Source organism: Pan troglodytes, chromosome 19, assembly GCF_028858775.2.
Source record: "Pan troglodytes isolate AG18354 chromosome 19, NHGRI_mPanTro3-v2.0_pri, whole genome shotgun sequence".
Taxonomy (NCBI): Eukaryota; Metazoa; Chordata; class Mammalia; order Primates; family Hominidae; genus Pan; species Pan troglodytes.
Genome location: NC_072417.2, coordinates 68,044,501 through 68,066,025, shown reverse-complemented (window position 1 = coordinate 68,066,025; position 21,525 = coordinate 68,044,501). Strand labels below are relative to the sequence as shown.

General features: G+C 40.3%; 2 protein-coding genes across 18 annotated transcripts in view; one reads left to right on the top strand and one right to left on the bottom strand.

Moving 5' to 3' along the window:
- The window catches only part of COX11 (cytochrome c oxidase copper chaperone COX11), a 48,714-nt gene extending 33,812 nt beyond the window's left edge, over nt 1-14,902 (top strand). Inside the window, exons 4-5 of the transcript XR_675388.5 lie at nt 14,054-14,196; nt 14,578-14,902. The gene's annotated coding sequence lies outside the window, so the exon portion shown is untranslated. The remainder of the gene's footprint in view (nt 1-14,053; nt 14,197-14,577) is intronic.
- The window catches only part of TOM1L1 (target of myb1 like 1 membrane trafficking protein), a 61,198-nt gene that overhangs the window by 25,753 nt on the left and 13,920 nt on the right, over nt 1-21,525 (bottom strand). For 15 of the 17 annotated variants that reach the window (XR_010153345.1, XR_001710997.2, XM_054671251.1 and 12 more), the window contains 4 exons: nt 20,978-21,103; nt 20,098-20,202; nt 18,980-19,096; nt 4,678-4,811 (listed from right to left, as the gene is read on the bottom strand). Coding sequence is in view for 15 of the 17 variants with exons in the window: in XM_054671251.1 (XP_054527226.1) it covers nt 4,678-4,811; nt 18,980-19,096; nt 20,098-20,202; nt 20,978-21,103 (482 nt within the window). In the remaining 2 variants the exon portion in view is untranslated. The remainder of the gene's footprint in view (nt 1-4,677; nt 4,812-18,979; nt 19,097-20,097; nt 20,203-20,977; nt 21,104-21,525) is intronic. The other 2 variants (XM_054671247.1, XM_016932594.2) reach the window with 1 other exon arrangement.

The following is a 21,525-nucleotide window of genomic DNA, read 5'->3' as shown; positions in this document are numbered from 1 at the left end:
AAAATACAAAAATTAGCTGGGCGTGGTGGCATGTGTCTGTAATTCCAGCTACCAGGGAGGCTGAGACAGAAGAATCGCTTGAACCTGGGAGGCGGAGGTTGCAGTGAGCTGAGATCATGCCACTGTACTCCGGTCTGGGCAGCAAAGCAAGAGTCCATCTCAAAAAAGAAAAAAAAAATCCATCTAGTTATAGCATTAGCTTCTTATATTCTAGTCAGTTATGTGCTGGGTATGAACAACCTTCCTAGATCAAGCCCTGAGTGACAAATTTCAATTTCTTTATTTGCACAACTATTCCCTGGATGTAATGAGCAGAGACTTTGGGGGATGTTGGAATAGGGTGAATGTATTTTGCAAGTGGATGGATATGAATCTTTAGGGGCCAGAGAGTGGACTGTGATAGATACAGTAACGCCCACCCTCACAAAGGTACCCACATCCTAGTAAACACAACCAGTGAATATGTTAGGTTACATGGCAAGGGGAAATTAAAGGTTGAAAAAAGAATGAAGTTTGCTAGTGTTAAAGGAAAATAAATCTCAGGACCCCAAAATCACTAAGCCAAAGGGAAAAGTCAAGCTGGGAACTGCGTCAGGCAAATTTTATTCCTAAATAATATAGCTACAAAGATAAAAAGCTACCTACCTCTCCCACAATTTGCCTAAAAGAAAACTCCTTGTGGGCCTCAAGATCTTTACCCTAAAACAGCTCTGTTGAATCTCACCCTGGCAATATAAACTGATAGCTTATCTTCATAAGTACAGGACAAAGGACAGAACTCAATTGCTTCCTCTGCCCTACTGCTTATGTAGAAGTGCAGATTCACTGAGCCAGACTAAGGCATGAGTGACTATTCCTCTAGCCCCTTCTCACACGTAAATTGTGTATTCCGTGAAAGGCTGATCAAAGACTCAAAATAATGCAACCATTTGTCTCTTATCTATTTATAACCTGGAAGCCCCCTTCCCTGCTTTGAGTTGTCCCACCTTTCTAGATGGAACCAATGTACATCTTACACATATTGATTGATGTCTCATCTCTCCCGAAAATGTATAAAACCGAGCTGTGGATGGCCAGGTGCGGTAGCTCACGCCTATAATTCCAGCACTTTGGGAGGCCGAGGTGGGTGGATCACGAGGTCAAGAGATCGAGACCATCCTGGCCAACATAGTGAAACCCCGTCTCTACTAAAAATACAAAAATTAGCTGGGCGTGGTGGTGCACGCCTGTCTTCCCAGCTACTCAGGAGGCTGAGGCAGGAGAATCACTTGAACCTGGGAGGTGGAGGTTGCAGTGAGCCAAGATCGCACCACTGCACTGCAGCGTGGTGACAGAACAAGACTCTGTCTCAAAAACAAAACAAAACAAAAAACCAAGCTGTGCCCCCACCACCTTGGGCACATGTTGTCAGGACCTCCTGTGGCTGTGCCACAGGTGCATCCTTAAACTTGGCAAAACTAACTTTCTAAATTCATTGAGACCTGTCTCAGATACTTTTGGTTCACATTAGTAAGCTGCCCTTAATTGGGAGATTATCTGGGACTGTACAGATGAACCCAATGTAGTCATAAAGGTCATTAAAGGTAGAAGAGAGAGGCAGAAGTGGAAGTAAGAGTGATATGATATAATCAGGCCTGAACTAGACATGGTTGGCTTTGAAGATGGAGAAAAGGGGCCATGAGCCAAGGAAAGTGAACAGCCTCTAGCTATTGCAAAAGCTAGGAAGATGGATTCTCCTCTGGAGCATCCAAAAGTGGATAAAACAGAGGATAAGCCACTAAGTTCGAGTGAATTTGTGACAGCAGCCAGAGAAAACTAGGAGACTAGTATCTTTCTAGAGGCAAGAGTTTCTCTCTGAATCTTAGGATGTAAGTGTTTCACAGTTGTTCTGGTACACACGGTTCAAAGCCCAGTCAGAACAAGCTGTTCACAGAAGTAATCCAATCTCCCGAGAGCTAGACCAAATAAACACAAGTTCCCCCTTGGAGGAAGCCTTTAGGCAATGGTCTCATGGTTTGCAATAGAATTCTCCAAAATGAAAGCCAGAAGGCAGCACTCTACTGAAAACAATGTGGTTTTCCTTGGATATTTTTTTGCTTATAAAAATTTGTTCCACAGAAAACAAGAGTAACAATTGTGAGTTTCTTCAGTGCTAAGAAAGAAAGCATGGTGGCCAGGCGCGGTGGCTCACGCCTGTAATCCCAGCACTTTGGGAGGCCAAGGAGGGTGGATCACCTGAGGTCAAGAGTTCAAGACCAGCCTGGGCAACATGGTGAAACCCCGTTTCTACTAAAAATACAAAAACTAGCCAGGCATGATGGTGTGTGCCTGTAATCCCAGCTACTTGGTAGGCTTAAGGGAGGAGACCACCCCTCATATTGTCTTATGCCCAATTTCTGCCTCCAAAGAAAGAAAAAGTAAAAACTCAAAGGCAGAAATGAAATCCACAAGCAGACAGCCCGGCGCCACACCCTAGGCCTGGTAGTTAAAGATCGACCCCTGACCTAATCAGTTATGTTATCTATAGATTACAGACATTGTAGAGAAAAGCACTGTGAAAATCCCTATCCTGTTTTGTTCCGATCTAATTACCAGTGCATGCAGCCTCTAGTCACATACTCCCTGCTTGCTCAATCAATCACGACCCTCTCACACGCACCCCCTTAGAGTGGTGAGCCCTTAAAACGGACAGGAATTGCTCACTCGGGGAGCTCGGCTCTTGATACAGGAGTCTTGCCAATGCCCCTGGCCGAATAAACCCCTTCCTTCTTTAACTCAGTGTCTGAGGAGTTTTGTCTGCGGCTCGTCCTGCTACAGGCTGAGGCAGGAGAATCGCCTGAACCCAGAAGGTGGAGGTTGCCGTGAGCCAAGAGCGTGCCACTGCACTCCAGCCTGAGCACTCCATCTCAAAAAAAAAAAAAAAAAAAAAAAAAAAAACGAAGAAAAAAGAAAAAGAAAGAAAGAAAGCATGGTTCCTAGGCTTACATCTTCAGTAGATGCCCTCCTCTGACAGTAAATATGAGACAGTGAAGGAAAGAAACTACCATTTAATAGCTACTGGTTTTTATGTTTCTCTTTTTTGAGACAGGGTCTCACTCTGTCACCCAGGCTGGAGTGCAGTGGCACGATCTTGGATCACTGCAACTTCTGCCTCCTGGGCTCAAGAGATGCTCCCACCTCAGCCTCCTAAGTAGCTGGGACTAAAGGCGTGTGTCACCATGCCTGGCTAATTTTTGTAATTTTTTGGTAGAGATGGGGTTTCACCATGTTGCCCAGGCTGGTCTCAAACTTCCTGAGCTCAAGTAATCCGCCCACCTCAGCCTCCCAAGGTGCTGGGATTACAGGTGTGCACCACCATTCTTGGCCCATAACTACTGGCTTTATTTCATGGATTCTCTTAATTCACTCATGATAAGTGGGAAGAAAAACCTAGTCAATAAATTTAAAGGTTAAATGGGACATTGGTGCAGAGGAAGAGAGGAAATTACTATTTAATGGATGTCAATGTGCTAGCACTCTGCTAGGTGTTTTCATATGTATTATCTCATTTAATCCTCAAAAAAAGCCCAACCCTCTAAAAAGGTATTATTATCCTATTTAACACATCAAAAAAATAAGAAAGAAAAAAACTTAAATCTTAGAAAAGTTATGCAACTTATCCAAAATCATCAGCTAGATTTGAATCCAGGCCTGTTCACCTCTTTCCCTTATGTCATACTGGTCTCATTCTTTATCAGCTGATTAGAAATACAGTCACTGTGCAAGTAGAGATTCCCAGTAATTCTCAACAGAAACACTGCCCCTAAGGGTGTCTTAACAGGTCATTTTATTATTATTTCTTTTAGAGGTGGGATTTCACTCCATCACCCAGGCTGGAGTGCAGTGATGCGATCATAACTCACCACAGCCTCAAATTCCTGGTCTTAAGCTATCCTCCCACCTCAGCCTCTCTAGTAGCTAGGCTACAAGCACCTACTAGGACCACCACACCCAGCTAATTTTTTTTATTTTTTATTTATTTATTTTATTTATTTATTTTCTTGAGACAGAGTCTCACTCTGTTGCCAAGGCTGAAGTGCAGTGGCGTGATCTCGGCTCACCACAACCTCCACCTCCCAGGTTCGAGCAATTATCCTGCCTCAGCCTCCTGAGTAGTTGGGACTACAGGCATGCGCGACCATGCCCAGCTAATTATTTTGTATTTTTAGTAGAGATGGGGTTTCACTATGTTGGTTAGGCTGGTTTCGAACTCCTGACCTCAAATGATCTGCCCACCTTGGCCTCCCAAAGGGCTGGGGATACAGGTGTGAGCCACCGTGTCTGGCCTTATTTTTTATTTTTTGTAGAGACAGGGTCTTACTATGTTGTCAGGGCTGGTCTGGAATTCCTGGGCTCAAGTGATCCTCCTGCCTCGGCCTCCAAAAGTGCTGAGATTATAGCTGGGAGCCACCATGCTGGGCTGAAATGTCACTTTAACTAGGAGAAAGACCTCTAGCATTTACTGAGTAGGAGCTCCACAAGGAAAAACTGTCCCACTCCACATGCCAATACCTTTCCTATTGAGAATGGAGAATCTAGAAAGAGGGGTCCCTTGTAGGCACTCTGATAAGAATGCTGAGTAATTGGTGGTGAAAGTAGAAATGGAAGAGGGGTAAAGAGGGTACATGATCTGCTCACCTCTCATATCCAAGGATAGCATTATTCAAATCCTCATTCACCTGAATTAGCTCAACAGTTACATCTTCATTCTCCACCACCACAAGCAGGTCCATGATCCTCTCCTGCATCTCCCGACCTGTTTTATAGAGTTTCTGTCAAAAAAAGGAGAGAGATTTCTTCTTCCACACTTGGAACATTCTATAAAGACATCTGACTCACCAATCTGCGCATACCTACAGTCACCTCCACGTTAAGTAGCCTGTGGGGCACTACCAAAGTACTGAACTATAAACAGCTTATCCTTCCTATTGGAAGGCAGTGAGTCATAAACTGATTATATTTTCCTTTAAAAATCAAAATAGGTGTCATAAGAATAATATGGTACATTGAAAATAATACTGGATTAAAACCCAGAAGTATTGTATGGGAATTCTAAATGTAGTGCTTATTAGCTGTGCCGTGTTGGGGGAAAAAAAAAAAAAAAACACGTGTTTTTTAAATCTCAGTTTTCTCATTGATAAATGAAAATTATACCCCTTGCCACATCTACCTCAAGGGTTGACATAAAAATCAAATGAGATGTGTGTAATGAGGAACTCTATAACTATAAAGCATAAACATAAAATGTTATTGCATTATTAGCGGTAGCAGAAGTAGTTAAAATACATTTACAGTGGCATTATTTTATTTCCTGTTAGGTTGTACTTAAACATTTAAAGTTTATAGTTATATCACATTTTGAGGCAAACTAAAATAGGATTAACAAACAAATCATGAATAACCTTATTTGGACTACCTAGAAATACTGCATTAAACCATGACTCCACCTCCCAAACCCATTTTTTTTTTTTTCTCATAAGCATCAGAGCCATCTACATTAGACTTACTGATCCAGAATCTTCAGGCTGGGTGTCTGAAAATCTACATTTTTTTAAAACAAGCACTCCAAAGTGTTTCTTATGTACACTGATATTTAAGAACTTCTGCCTTACAACTGACTTTTTTTCCAGGCACACCTTCGATTAACCCAAGGTACATAAAACTGATATTAATATTTCCAATCCCACCTTGGCTAGAGTTTTGTCTGTGTAATAGTACATTAACATCAAGCAAAACACAGGGATGCTGCTTCTCTCAAAATGAAAGCAACAGAACTTCCTTAAACACTGCACAATCACATCGGCTGACTTTTTCCCCTCAAGAAAGAAAGACCTGCTGAAAAATGTATGTATGCTTCATGAAACCATTCAGAATCTCAAACAATCTATTACAAGACTGCTGACAGGAAATCTCTAAACAAATAAATCAAACTATTACTAACTGGCATTTAGACTCAGAGGTAAAAGCCACTACCCTCTAAAAAATCATAACAAAAAATATTGAAAAGACAACATGACATAAAGAGAAAAAAAAAGGTGAGTCAGAAAGATGATAGACTTTCTGATTTTAGACTTGCAATGTGCGGCCAGAAAAACCATCCTATTTGCCAACCACAGGGCCATCTTCAGCAACAGTATAGTGTAGGGGTCAACAGTGTTGTTCTTAAAGCTCCAGATAGTAAACATTTTCTGCTTTGTGGGCCATCTAGTCTTTGCTGCAACTGCTCAACTCTGCCACTGTAGTGTAAAAGCAACCCTGGAAAATATATAAATAACTGGGTGTGGCCATGTTCTAATAAAACAGATATAGGTGGCAGGCTAGATTTGGTTCCTTTATATACCCCTGGTGTAATGCAAAGAGAAAACTTTGGACTCAGGTGCCAAAGGCATCTCCCATATATATGCCTGCTATGGAAGTTGGGGAAATGTGGCTAAAATTTAGCCTGAGGTTTTTTGTTGTTGTTGTTTTGTTTTTTGTTTTTTTTCCATCTATAATACAAGGAGAACAGCTATCTTGTAAGGTTGTTGTAAGAATTGGCAATGGTGCCATTGAAACCCCACAGTGTCTGGCATACAGAGGTAGTCGGTAGTAAATAAACGAATTATGGGTGCTTGACAAGGTGTCACTAGAAGCTCAACTAGATAACGAATACAATCCTGTAATATGCTATTATCCAGGATCCAATCTTCTACAAAGAATTAAGAATGGCATTTAATATAACCCCCGTAATGAATGAGAACTTTTCCTTTGTTGTTGCTTTAAAGAGTGTACAGAAATTGGTCTTCTTGTTGCTCCCTGGCAGCCTTGCTAGAACAATGTCAAGATCAAGGGAATGCAATGGCTGATACCTATGACAAAAATGTAGAAATTAATTTGAAATGAATTTGAAGCCAACATCAATAGCCCTCAGTCACATGAAGACACTCCCTTTGCCCTTTCAAGAGACAGATGGAATGGAAACATGAAAGGAGTAGCACATCTCAACAGGTCTGCAAACCAGAATGTGAAAAACCTCTTCAAAAGCCAGCCCACTCTCATCTTTGCAATTGACGTCTGTCTCAGAGGAGGGCCAAGCCACCTGGAAGCCAAGCCAAGATCAAGCACCATGGACAAAAAGGATAGGTCAGAGTTCCCCATAGCAGGCACTTGCAGGGCTGTGGATGTGGGGAGCCAGGGGAGCAAGTCAAAATACAGAGCAACAGCTGCTGGTGCATATGTCCATCACAGAGACCCCGGAATTGCCTCCTTTTATACCATATAAAAGCAAAGGCAAGCTTCTAAGTTAAAGTGAATTTAACAATCAATTCAAAAGTCTTTGGAGCAAAACAAAAAGGAGCTCATTAAGAGCTTCCTCTTCTGATATCCAGATGGCTCTTACTTCTCCATAGAGCACTCAGGAATTAAGGAAGGAGATCCCTCTGCATTTTCAATTCCAACTACAGTCATCCCACATTGACCAAGAGAGGGCAACTCAATAAAAAGAAACACAAAAATGCTTGAATATCTCTCTTGAAAGAGCCAAAACACGAAGAAATGCGTTTGCTTTAAAATGTCTCTGGAAATACTATCTGTATGGCAATATCCCTATTATCAGCCCATATTTTCTTCATCCCAGTATTCCCCAAAGTGCAAGAAACCCCAATGTCTCTATCTGCTCAAAGTAAATAATCTCCCCACCTACTCTAAAACTGAACATTTTTCAACTTAACTTGCTCATATAGTCTCTTTCCTTATACAGGCTTCAGTCGAATGACAAATTGTCAGCATAATCCTTAAGAAAAGCATTAACATATTAAAGTCCTTCCAACTCTTCTTTCCAACAAAACAGTGTCTGCAAATAGTACAGGACTTGGTTGCTGCCTTGAAACTGCTTCACCTACCCACATGAAAACACAATAGGTCAGCCAGGTATACTAGAAAGTCAGTCCTGGGTTCAAAATGAGAAACTAGTTGGTCTAATGGATAGAACATAAGCTCATGAGAAAGAAGTTCTCCTTCCAGCTCCACCACTTGTCATGGTGTGGGCAATTATTCTTTCTGCATATGCAGCCTCATCTGCAAAGAAAGGGAGATGGACTCAAAGATGCTGACAGTCCTTTCTACTCTTAATATCTTACACATTTCTGAATGGTAAAGACAAGAATGGTCTGGGAGGATGGCTTTCTTTTTCCTATTCTCAGGATTTTTTTTTTTCAACTGGTTACAATCCTCATAGGATCAAATTTCAGATTCCCTTGATTTTAAATTTCTCCAGTAAGTTAGAGTAAGGCTTTCTCTAGTCGTCATTTCAAAATCTGAGCTCCCTTTATTCTAAATACTAGAGCATTCTCTTCTTTTCTTACTGGTGCTAGGCAAAAACAAACAAACAAACAAACAAAAAGATTAAAGTGGGAGGTACCAGGACAAGTCAGCTATTCAAGATAAGAAGAAGGTGGCCCAAAGCTGAGTACATAACACCAAGAAAGCAAATACACAAAACACATGTTGCAACTCTTCATTCCTATGGCCAAGGTGGCTGCCTTTAACTCATCACAACACTTGTTAGACTGGATAGAGTCTCAGAATCATCACGTTCCACTTCAGAAAACTAAAGAAAATCCAGTCCTCATCCCTAATGAAAAGTTCAAAGTTTACAAGCAACACAGTGGTGGGGAAATGTGTCTACTGCACAAAATGGTTTTACTGCCTAAGAGTCTAACAAAGAGCAAGACCCTCTTAGTTAGTAGGGCTTCAGGATCTAATTGTTCAATGTGGGTTGGTGGAACAGAAAGGGGATTCCAAGTAAATATATTGGATTTTAAATGAAAGAAAACAGACAAGGAATAGGTTCCAAAGAAACAGAACAGTTACTAGAAGGTAAGTATAAACAGCCAAAACAGGAAGAACTTCCAAGTATACAGGCTGCTTTTTGTTGTTGTTGTTGTTGTTGTTGTTGTTGTTTGTTTGAGAGTGAGTCTTGATCTGTCACCCAGGCTGGAGTGCAGTGGTGCCATCTCAGCTCACTGCAACTTTGCCTCCCGGGTTCAAGCGATTCTCATGCCTCAACCTCCTGAGTGACTGGGACTACAGGAGCATGCCACCACGCCCAGCTGATATTTGTATTTTTAGTAGAGACGGGGTTTCACCATGTTGGCCAGGCTGGTCTCGAACTCCTGACCTCAGGTGATCTGCCCGCCTTGGCCTCCCAAAGTGCTGAGATTACAGGCGTGCTCCACCGCATCTGGCCTCAGGCTGGTTTTATAATAAACTGATACTATAAGACTGTGGTCACTGGTGAAGTATATCTGCAAGAGCAGCCAAGAAATTTTTGAGTGGAGGCTCTTCCTTTCTGCTGGAGAACTTTCCTTGGCCCTCCAGATCCACTGTCCATACTTTCTGCCTTAACTCTGTGCCCTGGGGCCTGGCTTGTAGGGATCACATCGCCAGATCCCCTGTCTTCTTGCTTCTGTGTTCAGCCAACAGGCATGCTGGCTGGCAGGAAACAGGAGGAAGGAAGGAGAATGAGGTCTGGATATTTATTCTTTCCACTCCTTCCACCAAAGGCACCCCTGCTTTCAAGTCTGCCCTCCCCACATTATTCTTTCCTCTAGGTTCTGGCAAAAGTGCCCTCTTCTTGTCTATGTAATTCTAGGGATATTAGTTAATAATCCAGGGTAGCGATCAAGCCCTTGTAGTTTCCCTGAACTTTATAACATCTTACTAAATAAACAGTATTTTGATTAAGCTTTCTTCAAATTACCCAAATGAAGTATGTCATCTCTTTGCTAATATACCCTAGAAAGCATGAAAACACATCTTTAGAGTAATGAAAATAGTATGATGCCAAGTTAGGCACAAATAGGTCAAGGGACGAGAATAGCCTCGAGAATAGCCTCTAGAAGACAACCCTGAATTAGAATATACAGTATGTGATAAAGGGGCATTTAAAACCATTGGAGAAGGCGTGAATTGTTAATCGATGTTATTTGGACAACCAGCCATCAAATTGAAAAAATAAATGAAGGTAAAGTCCCCATCTCATACCAAGAATACAGATTTGAATTTTAAGTCACATAAAATCCAGGGGAAGAAAGCTATTGATTCATTAAGCCTGTTTCTACTGAATGATTACATCATGTTAGGCACTAATCTGGGAGCCAGAACCTGGTAATGAACAAGACAAGCCTTTTGGCATTTCCATTCTAGTAGGCAAAGATAGCTGACAACCATGCAAGAAAAGCGTCAGACACTGTGAGTGCCAGGTGAATAAATGGTGATGTGATAGGACGGTGGCTAATTTTAGACTGGGGAGTCACAGAAGACTTCTCAGGAGAGTAACATGCTAAGATCAGAATGATAAGAAAGAGTTCGAGATCAGCCTGGACAACATAGTGAAACCCCGTCTCTACCAAAAATACAAAAAATAGCCGGGCATGGTGGCGGGCACCTGTAGTCCCAGCTACTCGGGAGGCTGAGGCAGGAGAATCACTTGAACACGGGAGGCGGAGGTTGCAGTGAGCCGAGATTGTGCCACTGCACTCCAGCCTGAGTGACAGAGTCAGACTCTATCTCAAAAAAAAAAAAAAAAGAAAAGAAAAAGCTGGCCATTTGAAGACAGGGAAGCATAAGAGTCAGGGATGAAACAACTCCCCAGCAAGAATGAACTCAGTGCACTCAAGGAATAGGAAGGAGGTTAGCAAGCACGTGCCACGGAAACAGAAGTAGGCTAAAGATGACCGAGAAGGGCTCTGTGGCCAGGCTAGAGAGGTCTAGTTTTACTCCAACGATAATGGGAAGCCAACGGAGGGTTTCCAGCAAGGAACAACACGATCTGGTTTACATTTTATTTTATTTATTTTATTTTATTTTTTGAGAAGTAGTATCACCAGGCTGGAGTACGGTGGTGCAATCTTAGCTCACTGCAACCTCCACCTCCCAGGTTCAAGCTCCCGGGCAGCTCACTGCCTCAGCCTCCTAAGTAGCTGGGATTACAGGCGCCTGCCACCATGCCTGGCTAATTACCTTTTAAAAAGCTATAATACAACTTTGGGAGGCCAAGGCAGGTAGATCACCTGAGGTCAGAAGTTTGAGACCAGCCTGGCCAACATGGTGAAACCCTGTCTCTACTAAAAATACAAAAATTAGCCAGGCATGGTGGCAGGCACCTGTAGTCTCAGCTACTCCGGAGGCTGAGACAGGAGAATTGCTCAAATCCAGGAGGCGGAGGTTGCAGTGAGCCGAGATCGCGCCACTGCACTCCAGCCTGGGTGACAGAGCAAGACTCCATCTCAAAAAAATAAATAAATGAAATAATTAATTTAAAAAATAAAAAGCTATAATACAGACACTCAACTTCATTAGTCATTAGGAAAATGCAAATACAAATCAAAAATCAAAACCATAATGAGATACCACTTCACACCTACCAGTGGGCCATTAAAAAAACACAATGGAAAATAACAAGTATTCATTGTGGAGAATCTGGAATCCTAGTAGTACTGCATACCGCTAACAGAATATACAATGGTGCAGCCATTGTGCAAAACATTTTGACAATTCCTCAAAAAATTAAAGTTACTATACGACCCAGCAATTCTACTCTTAGGTTGATACTCAAAAGAAGTGAACACAGGTATTCAAAGAAAAACCTGTATGTGAATGTTCATAGCAGCATTAGTCACAATAGCCAAAGGTGGAAACAACCTAAATGTCTATTAATGAACTGATATATAAAACGTGGGATATACAATGAAATATTAGGCCATTAAAGTAATAAAATTCTGATACATGCTACAACATGGATGAACCTCAAAAACACTAAGTGAAAGATGCTAAACACAAAAAGTCATATATTATGTGATTCCACCTATATGAAATGTCCAGAACAGGTAAATCCACAGACACAGAACCAGATTGGTGGTTATCTGGAACTGATGAAAGGCAGAAAGGAGAGGCTGCTTAATGAGCATGGGGTTTCCTTTTGGGGTAATGAAAATGTATTGGAATTAAATAGAGGAAATACAGTTGAACCTTGAACAGCATGGGTTTGAACTGCATGGCTCCACTGAGAGGTGGATTGTTTTCTGACTCTGCCACCCAAGACAGAAAGATCAATTTTTCTTCTTCTTCCTTCTCAGCCCATTCAGCAAAAAAATAAAGATCAAGACCTTTATGACCCACGTCCACTTAATGAATAGTAAATATATGTTCTCTTCCTTATAATTTTCTTAAAGAAATTTTTTTTTTTTTAATTTTTAAATTGAGACAGGGTCTCACTCTGTTGCCCAACAATGGTGCAATCACGGTTTACTGCAGCCTCGACCTCCCAGGTTCAAGCGATCCTCCCACCTCAGCCTCCCCAGTAGCTGGGACTACAGGCATGTACCACCATGCCTGGCTAATTTATTTTTTGTAGCAACAGAGTCTCACTATGTTGCCCAGGCTGGTCTCAAACTTCTGGATGCAAGCAATCCTCCTGCCTCAGCTTCCCAGAGTGCTAGGATTACAGGTGTAAGCCACTGTGCCTAGCCTTCCTTACAATTTTCTTTTTTTGTTTTTTTTTTGAGACAGCCTCGCTCTGTTGCCCAGGCTGGAGTGCAGTGGCTTGATCTCAGCTCACTGCAAGCTCCGCCTCCTGGGTTCACACCATTCTACTGCCTCAGCCTCCCAAGTAGTTGGGACTACAGGCGCCCACCACCATATCTGGCTAATTTTTTGTATTTTTTAGTAGAGATGGGGTTTCACTGTATTAGCCAGGATGGTCTCCACCTCCTGACCTCATGATCCGCCTGCCTCGGCCTCCCAAAGTGCTGGGATTACAGGCATAAGCCACTGTGCCCAGCCTACAATTTTCTTAATAACATTTTCTTTTCTCTAGCTTACTTTAAGAATACAGCACATAACATATATAACATACATATTATGTGTGAATCGACTGTTTATGTTATTGATAGGGTTTCTGGTCAACAGTAGGCTATTAGTAGCTAAGTTTTGGGAAAATCAAAAGTTATACATGAATTTTCAACTACACTGTGGGGTCAGTGCTCATAACTGCTATGTGTTGTTCAAGGGTTAACTGTAGTTACAATGAATGTATATTTATTTTATTTTATTTTTATTTTTTGAGATGGAGTCTCCCTCTGTTACCCAGGCTGGAGTGCAGTGGCACAATCTCTGCTCACTGCAACCTCCGGGTTCAAGCCATTCTCGTGCCTCAGTCTCCTGAGTAGCTGGGATTATAGGCGCCCACCACCATGTCCGGTTAATTTTGTATTTTTAGTAGAGACAAAGTGTCACATGTTGGCCAGGCTGGTCTCGAGCTCCTGACCTCAAGTGATCCACCTGCCTTGGCCTCTCAAAGGGCTGGGATTACAAGTGTGAGCCACCACGCCGGGCCCTGAATGTATATAAATGCCACTTAATTGTACCCTTTAAAATGGTTAATTTTATGTGATATGAATTTTGCCTCAATTTAAAAAATGCTATATAGAATTTGTTTTTTTTGCACAGCACTGAACTCAATATCCTGAAAACCTTTCTCATAACAAAATACCTAAAAATGCTAGATATTAAAAATATTTTAACATTTGTGCCTACACTTTCAAGAAAGCATGAGAAATCCTCAAAGGCTCAAAACCAAATAAGATCTAAAGACTCAAGCAGCAATAAAGAAACAATGGTTCACAAGGCACCCATCTGCCAATCTCCAGTAGAGTTCTCAGCAGACGCAAAGGACAAAGCCCAGGGTGCAAACAAGACGGAGAGCTGGAGCAAAAACCCCTTCTATACTCAGGTGGAACCCCTGCATGACTACGCCCTATGAAAGTCAGTGAATCAGAAAAACCTCAGCCCCACAAAGCGAGATGGCAAGCCAAATCATGTGTCAGCGTCGGTTCTTGGTGGAGAGAGTGAAAATACATAATTTTCCTGAGAAATCTAACAGCCTTACTACATCCTCATCTCTAGGGATGAGGCTGCCTGCCTTCAAAGTTTAAAAAATCCTAATGAGTGCTGATTATTTTTCTTCTAACTGCAGAGATTCCTAGATTCTTTTGGAAACCAGCAGTTATTTGGAGGAGAGTCCTTTTTTCTGGCCTTGACAGCCACCCTGGAAGTTCCCTGCTCCTGACTTAGCGGCTCAGACAGCAGAGGACAGAGGACAGTTGTTTTCCTTACCATGTGAGTGCCCAAGGCCTATTCATTCTTGCTCTGATTTTGTGGTTAGTATGGGCTGCTTCTGGGAAAAGTCCTTAGGAGGGGTCTCTTTCACCTGGGTGGGGCTGTGAGCTCTGAGCTGGTCTGATCCCACCTGCTTTATCAGGCACTGAATAGTCTCACTGTTCTGGAGGCCTGATGGTCAGTTTAGCCTTTTCTGTAATCCTTGGGGTTTATTTTTATTTTCATATTTCTTCTGTCATTTCAATGGGATTTGGGGAAGAAAGAGGATGTAAATTTTGGCAAGCTAAAAAAAAATTGTGAATATTGGTTGGTTTGGAGAGAAAAATGCCTGTTTTACAATTCATATAGCTGATTTCAGATACTTTTATTCCTTCTTTACAGTTGTACTCCTTCCATCAGAGCATGCCTGTGGGCCCTCACTGACCCCCAACATGGGTGCCGCCTCTGCTGTTGACTCCCTAGGCTTATGCTGAAGCCTCCAAAAGCCCCTGCAGTTATAAGGGGGCAGCCAACCAGGGAGCCAGTATTATCTGGGCGTTCTAACTGTACTGACCTGACTCCTTCAGATGGGTATGAGAAACCTTTGAAAAAATACACCCTAAAGAATTCTTTGTTTATGACATAGGGTTAGAGGGGGAAAAAAATGAATAAATAAAATAAATAAATAAATCAATAAAAAACCAAAACCAAAACACCAAAAAAAGAATTCTCTATTTCCCCACAGTCTATCTTTGCTGACTTCATTCTGAAATTCTTAAATCAGATATGCTTCTTGTTCTTTTTCTCCATAGAAGACTTAATTGATTTATTTCAGATCAACCATAGTGGAGTTATTTAGATGTAAAAAAAAATTATTTGTCAAAAGAAATTAAGAATAGCACTCCCCACACCAGATCTTTATATGTCACTAACAAAAAGCATACAAAGAAAAAAAACATTCCACATTCAACAGTCTCTATAAACAAGTTGATCCCCTGCCAGAACCTATTCAATTTGAATTTGGCCATGAGTAGTATTCTCATGTTGATTTATAACCTAAGACTCTTTACTATTCAAGGCAAAACACAGCCCTGAGCTCTGGCATTAAAACAGCAACCAACAAATTAGCATTATCCTTGAAAAATTCAACCAAACATCTGCACCCAAACACCCTGAGACAAAGCACTTCAGATTGGAATAAAATATAAAACTGGATTCACATATTTAAATGAAATGTTTCAGTGTGTTTTTACTGAAGGATTGTTTGCCACAGATGGATGAGAATATGAGAGAAAAAGTCATAAATAATTTCATTTTAGAGCTCTGAAAGGCCCAGAAAGACCAGGTGGAACTAGAAATATTGCTGTGGCTATTTAAAAAATATTATCTGCCACATATCCGTTTACTTTGATATTTAATTTTTCAATTTTAGTTTAACACACGTGTTAACATCATAAGTTAAAAAGTTTATATCTGGACAAGCCTCCATTGTGGACTACTACCTTTGAAATCTATTCAATGATGAATTTTCCTTTTTACATCCCACATAAAGAGGATGTATTTAATATTACTCTTGCTTACTGTCATCTAAGCTCTTCATTTTATACATAAACTAAGTCCAGTGATAGAAATGACTTGCCTAAGGTCAAGAACCCCAAGGATCCTTAGCAAAATGTTACAATTCTAAGATATTCCAAAAATAATATACTTAAAGCCACGGATCCAAAATACTGATTTATTTCTCAAGGTATACTACCCTGATGTTCTGCAGAATATTAGCAGATATTTGGCAAATTGGGATTCTTTGGATAAATAAGTTTATAAATGTTGGGTTAAACAAAGACTCTTAGCTATATCAGTGAACTTTATGCATCTCCAAGAGGAGAAATACAGTAGACAATTGGTTTTACAAACTTATTTGACCAAAGATGCCACTTTCTACCCACAGAACACAGCATACAACCAATGAGAAATACTCTCTTAAGTTGTTTTCTAGAGTCTTGTCTTGCTTCCTGAGAATCTGTCATCACAACACCACCAGAGGATTTTTCTAAAATCTGACCTGGTTATGTAGCCCCTCAGCTTATATCCTTTCAACAGCTCCCCTCTGCCAGTCTGGTTAAGCCCACTCTTTGGCATGGCATGATACTCCATTACTTGTACAGGTCAGCTCTTACCTCACCTGGAATTTTATACTCCCACATTGTGGTTTAAATCCTCTTCTTATCCCTACACACCTGAGCGATACCACAAACTCACATCCATTAACAGTGGGGTGGGGCATGGCAATGAGTTCCTTAAGAGGAATATCTGAGTTCCCAGTGGTCTCTGGGTATAGGTTTGCATGGATATAGGAGAAATGACCTCTGGTTGTTTTGTTTGTTTTTATTATTTTTTAAACAACCCTTTAAAAAGCCTTCTGAGCCTGGAGACAGCATAAAAGAGAGCAAGGCCCAGATTTGGCCCATAGGCCACAGTTTGCTAACTCTTAAATTAGAGGACAGCACAATTCAGGACATTCAAGGTTGCCCACAATGAGTACTGCCTAGAACATGGAAGGAATATGAAGGGTGCTCCATGCCTAAAAGCCAGAAGCCAAGAAGCACAAGGGGCTCTAACAGATTGGTTGAGGTACAGCAGTGAAATAACCAGGCAAGACAACCCCTGCTCATGCCCCTTCCCTCATTTGAGACCAGATAGCTGAGAAAGGAGTAATGTTTCCAGGTGGAAACAATGATTGGGACAGATTGATAGGGTATTATTTCTAGGCACTAGTAGCATTCAGGAAAAAAATAGAGAATACATAATCCAGAAGACCATCCATAAATGGATCCCAAACAGCATCATCCCATGTTGCTATACCATACTCTGAAAATATTATTAAGCACAGCAGTAGCAATTACATCCTCCCTTCAGCATGAGTGAGCTGGGTCAGCAGAGAATGCAGACCAGCTGGCAGAGAGTCTCACACAAAAATGAGCTCACTATCAGCAATCCAGCTGAACACTGGAGAATGCAAATTAAAAAATGAACAAAAAATTTGCAAAGGAGAGTCCACAGAACAAACAAAAAAGCAGCGTTAAATATAATTATCCTTGGAAAGATAAAGAAAAGTAGAACCATGAAATGAAAGAACTGTTATAAAAATCCAACATATTTTAAAAATATTTTAAAATTATGTACATATTTGTATATAGTAAATATGTTTAAAGTACATATTTTTAAATAAAAAGAAATTGTTGAAACATTTATTAGAAGGACTGAATAAGCAACTCAATGTACAAGTTTTAGAGAAATACATTAAACAGAGAAATTATCCCAGAACTTAGAATGAAGAAATGAAAAGTATAAAAGAAATGTTAAGAGACAAATGAATCCAACTGGAAGTTTCATCATCTTAAAGTTCCATAAGAAGAGAATAGAAAGAATGGAAGAAAGTCAATATTTAAAGTAGGAGCTGAGAATTTCCTAGAATTAAAAATACACATAAGTCGATAAGGCAAAAAAGCCTATCATCTACTAAGGAGGATAAGTAAGTTAAACAAACATCTGCACACTTGTACATATATCTCTTCAGAGGGAACAGTACAATTTCTGAAATATTAAAGTAGAAAAATAACAAATGCAACTAGAAAAAATATTATAAATCAAAGGATTAAGAAGCAGAATAATATAATACTTCTATCAGCTTTAGTGGGTGTAAGAGAACAATGAAGCAGTATCTTCAAAGGCCTAGAATTTTGTGCCTAGAATTTTATATCTAGCTAAACTAACCTGCATTTATCATGACAATCAGAGGACATTTTTGGATATGCAAGCACTCAAAGTTTGCACCAAAGTTTACCAACATGGGTGTACTTCAGCAAGGAAAAAACAAACTATTCACAACAGCAGTGATATCTAAGAAACATTGTTGGGAAAATTTTTACAATTTTTTTGTTTCCCAAATAAGAAATGAGCAAGGAAAAAGTTATTTACTAACAATCTAAGAAGTGAAAGGAAAAATAACACGAGAGGTGGCGAGTGGGAATCTGAGGAAAGTAAAAATATCTTAAGCTTCTTAACTTGGCAACAAAGGGACTTAGAAACTAGAAACTGAATTTTTTCTAACTGCTTCTAAAATTAATAAGTTTTAAAATTTAAAATAATTAGAAGAGCCAACTGGTAGAGGGAAAAATAAAGTATATGTATACACAGACATAGCAGAAGGCATAGGAGGGCTGTAGAACTACTCGTGCAGGTCCAAATGCCCTGTCTACTTGTTCCTCTATAGCTCGAGCATTGCCTCCATCTAGACCATTCTTAAAAACCTCACATCTCTCCTTCTCCCCACCCATGATCCCACCATATACTGAACAAATTTATACTACAGTATCTATAATACTTCATTACGTTTGTTGTTTACAAACCAATCTTGCTCATTAGGCATAAACTCTTAAGGACTAGAATAGCCTCCTTCTCATTTCTACATCCCTTCCTATATCACAATTACTCAATGTTTGTTGAGTGGATGAAAATAGAGGCAATTTTTACATACTTAAAACAACTAGAGAATTGATTGTACATGACCAAGGTTATAACTTATAATAAATTATTTGTTGCAAGAGGCTAAAAACCATGTCTAAGTTACTACTGCATTTCTGACAAAGTCATTCTTGGATATTTTTGTTTAGAAATCAATTGAAATCAGGATGTAGGAGGACGTACTAGACAATATTAAGGTGTCTTCCATCTCCAAAGCTCAAAGTTTAGAGAATAACTTTAAGAGACACTTTGACTGATAGTCCCTGAAATCGTACAACACCTGCAGAAGCTCTATGTCTTCATGGTTTTCAGACCCAGGAGTATTCTCCATCAATATGGCGGACATCACTCGCACATTCATTTTCACCATATCCAATTCACTGTGCAGTTTTCCAATCTGTAGAGAGCAACACAATCACCAGTCAGTGCAACACACAAAGAATAACTATCTTGTTTCCTGCCCCCATGGGACATTTGCTGGATGAAAAAATGCTTTTGCAAAATTTAATATTTTCAAACTTAAATTTAATTTCATATAAATATACATATAGTTATTTTACAAATGTATACCTTGTCACCTTCTAAAAGGACTTGAGATCTCTTGTAATAAACCCCAAAATATGCTTTAGGAATTTTAAAAATGAAAGGAAAAAAAAAGATTAGAACCCAATATGGAGAGGGGAGAAGTACTAGGTACCTAGCAGAGGAAGGTACCAGAAACCTGGATAAAATGGCAAAAGTTATCCTGAGTTTCTTGGCAACCAATAGGGTAAAAGAAAAACAAATGAGGGTTATCCAGTTCTCATGGTATTAAAGAAGAAGGAATAAAGAAACACCTTTTCTTCCTGTATTAAATTCTAAGAGGAATTAGTCACATGAATTTTTATATAAGAAAAAAATAATACAACAAAATCTTCAATTATAGTTCCTTTACAGCAGAACGGAAATTAGCCTCATATAATAATTGTTTATCTGTACCTTGGATAAACTGATATACACAAAGAAGTAAATACAATTCAGTTGGCATAATAAATACAAGTAATAAGATTACCATTTACTAAACTCTCTGAAATATGTGACAGTCCTACCAGAAGTAACAGGAATTAGCTGATGGACCCTAGATCCAGTCCACAGTCAAGGCTCCAGAAAGCCATGAAAGCCGCTAGGCAAGCACAACTCTTACAAAGTTGGGCTTTGGAAGCAGACAGAACCCATGGGATTACTCCTTCTTGGAATTGAACTACGATAAGTCACATGGTATTACTAAGCCTCAGTCTCTTCCTCTGTGAAATGAGTGTACCTACATCTCAATGTTGTTAACCAGAAAAGACAAACTGTATATAAGGTGCTTACAAATCAGGAAAAGACACCAATAAATGCAGTGATTGTTGTTGTTACCTGTTCTGGGACCAATGTAATCGTTGAGTTCTTTGGAGCAATTACAGAAGAAAGAGCTGGTGCAGTAGGGACAGATGTTGGAGGATTTGATGAGATTTGAGCAGTCTATGAGTATGAAACATGGTAATATTATTATGTGAATTAACATAGCCACCCAATGCCAAGTTTTTTCCATTCAGCTAACTCAAGCACTCTCAAACAAAGTCCTGTGTACAGGGTATCTGCCCAAAGTAAATCATCAACTACACAACCCGTCCAGCATTTTGTGAAGAATGCTAAGCAAATGAGATGCCCAAAATAAAGCAGGTATTCAACAAAAGGTGGCTATTAGGATTATCATTTACAATTTAATAAAATGCCCTTTTTTTTTTTTTTTTTTTTTAACCAAGGGTCTAAGTGATAAACTGCCATGTGAAATTATTGATGCCTTCTCTTTGGGTTGTTAATAACAAATGGTAGCTCAATTCATGTCAAGTCTTTTTAAGCCACAGCTGACAAGGCATCTCCTTCTCCATCAATGACCCTCCTTGGGTCAATGCCACATCTCCAACCTTGGGTGGAGAGGTGAAAGCTCAAGGCTCTAGGCCAGTGCTTCTCAACATTAATGTGCAGAGAAAACACCTGGAAATCTTGTAAAAAAGGGAGGTTCTGATTAGTCTAGGGTGGAGCATGCCAAACAAACTTTCACACTTTTAGTAGCAAAACACACTTTAAATAGCAAAATCCCAAGTCTCGGTTATTCTATGAGATATTGCAATATCCTTCTAATAACTTCATCTTTTTGCTTAAGCTGGGTGGATTTAGGGTTGTCTCCTGTAATGAGAAAAGACCCAAGTGATACACTACTATAGTCTCCATGGGTCAAAGAAAGGCCTCCTACCTCTTGTCTTGCTGTTTCAGCCTCTGCTTCTGAGGGAGGAAACTGAACGCCTTTCTTAACCAGGTCGAGGTATACTTCTTTGACTTCGCTTACATCCACACCTCCTGGGAAGCCCTGTGACCAAGTCTGAATTCAAGAGATGAAAAAAGTTCCAGAGTTAAAACAGCAACAAAACCAAAACACAATTCTTTTTTTTTTTTTTTGAGACAGAGTCTCACACTATTGCCCGGGCTGGAGTGCAATGGCACAATCTCTGCTCATTGCAATCTCCGCCTCCTGGGTTCAAGCGATTCTCCTGCCTCAGCCTCCTGAGTAGCTGGGATCACAGGCGCCCGCCACCACGCCTGTCTTATTTTTTGTATTTTTTAGTAGAGACGGGGTTTCACTATGTTGGCCAGGCTGCTCTCCTGACCTTGTGATCCACCCACCTCGGCCTCCCAAAGTGCTGGGATTACAGGCGTGAGCCACCGCACCCAGCCGAAAACACAATTCTTAAGCTCCTGATAGAAAATAAGAGATCAATAATTATGTAACCCACTCAGAAAGAG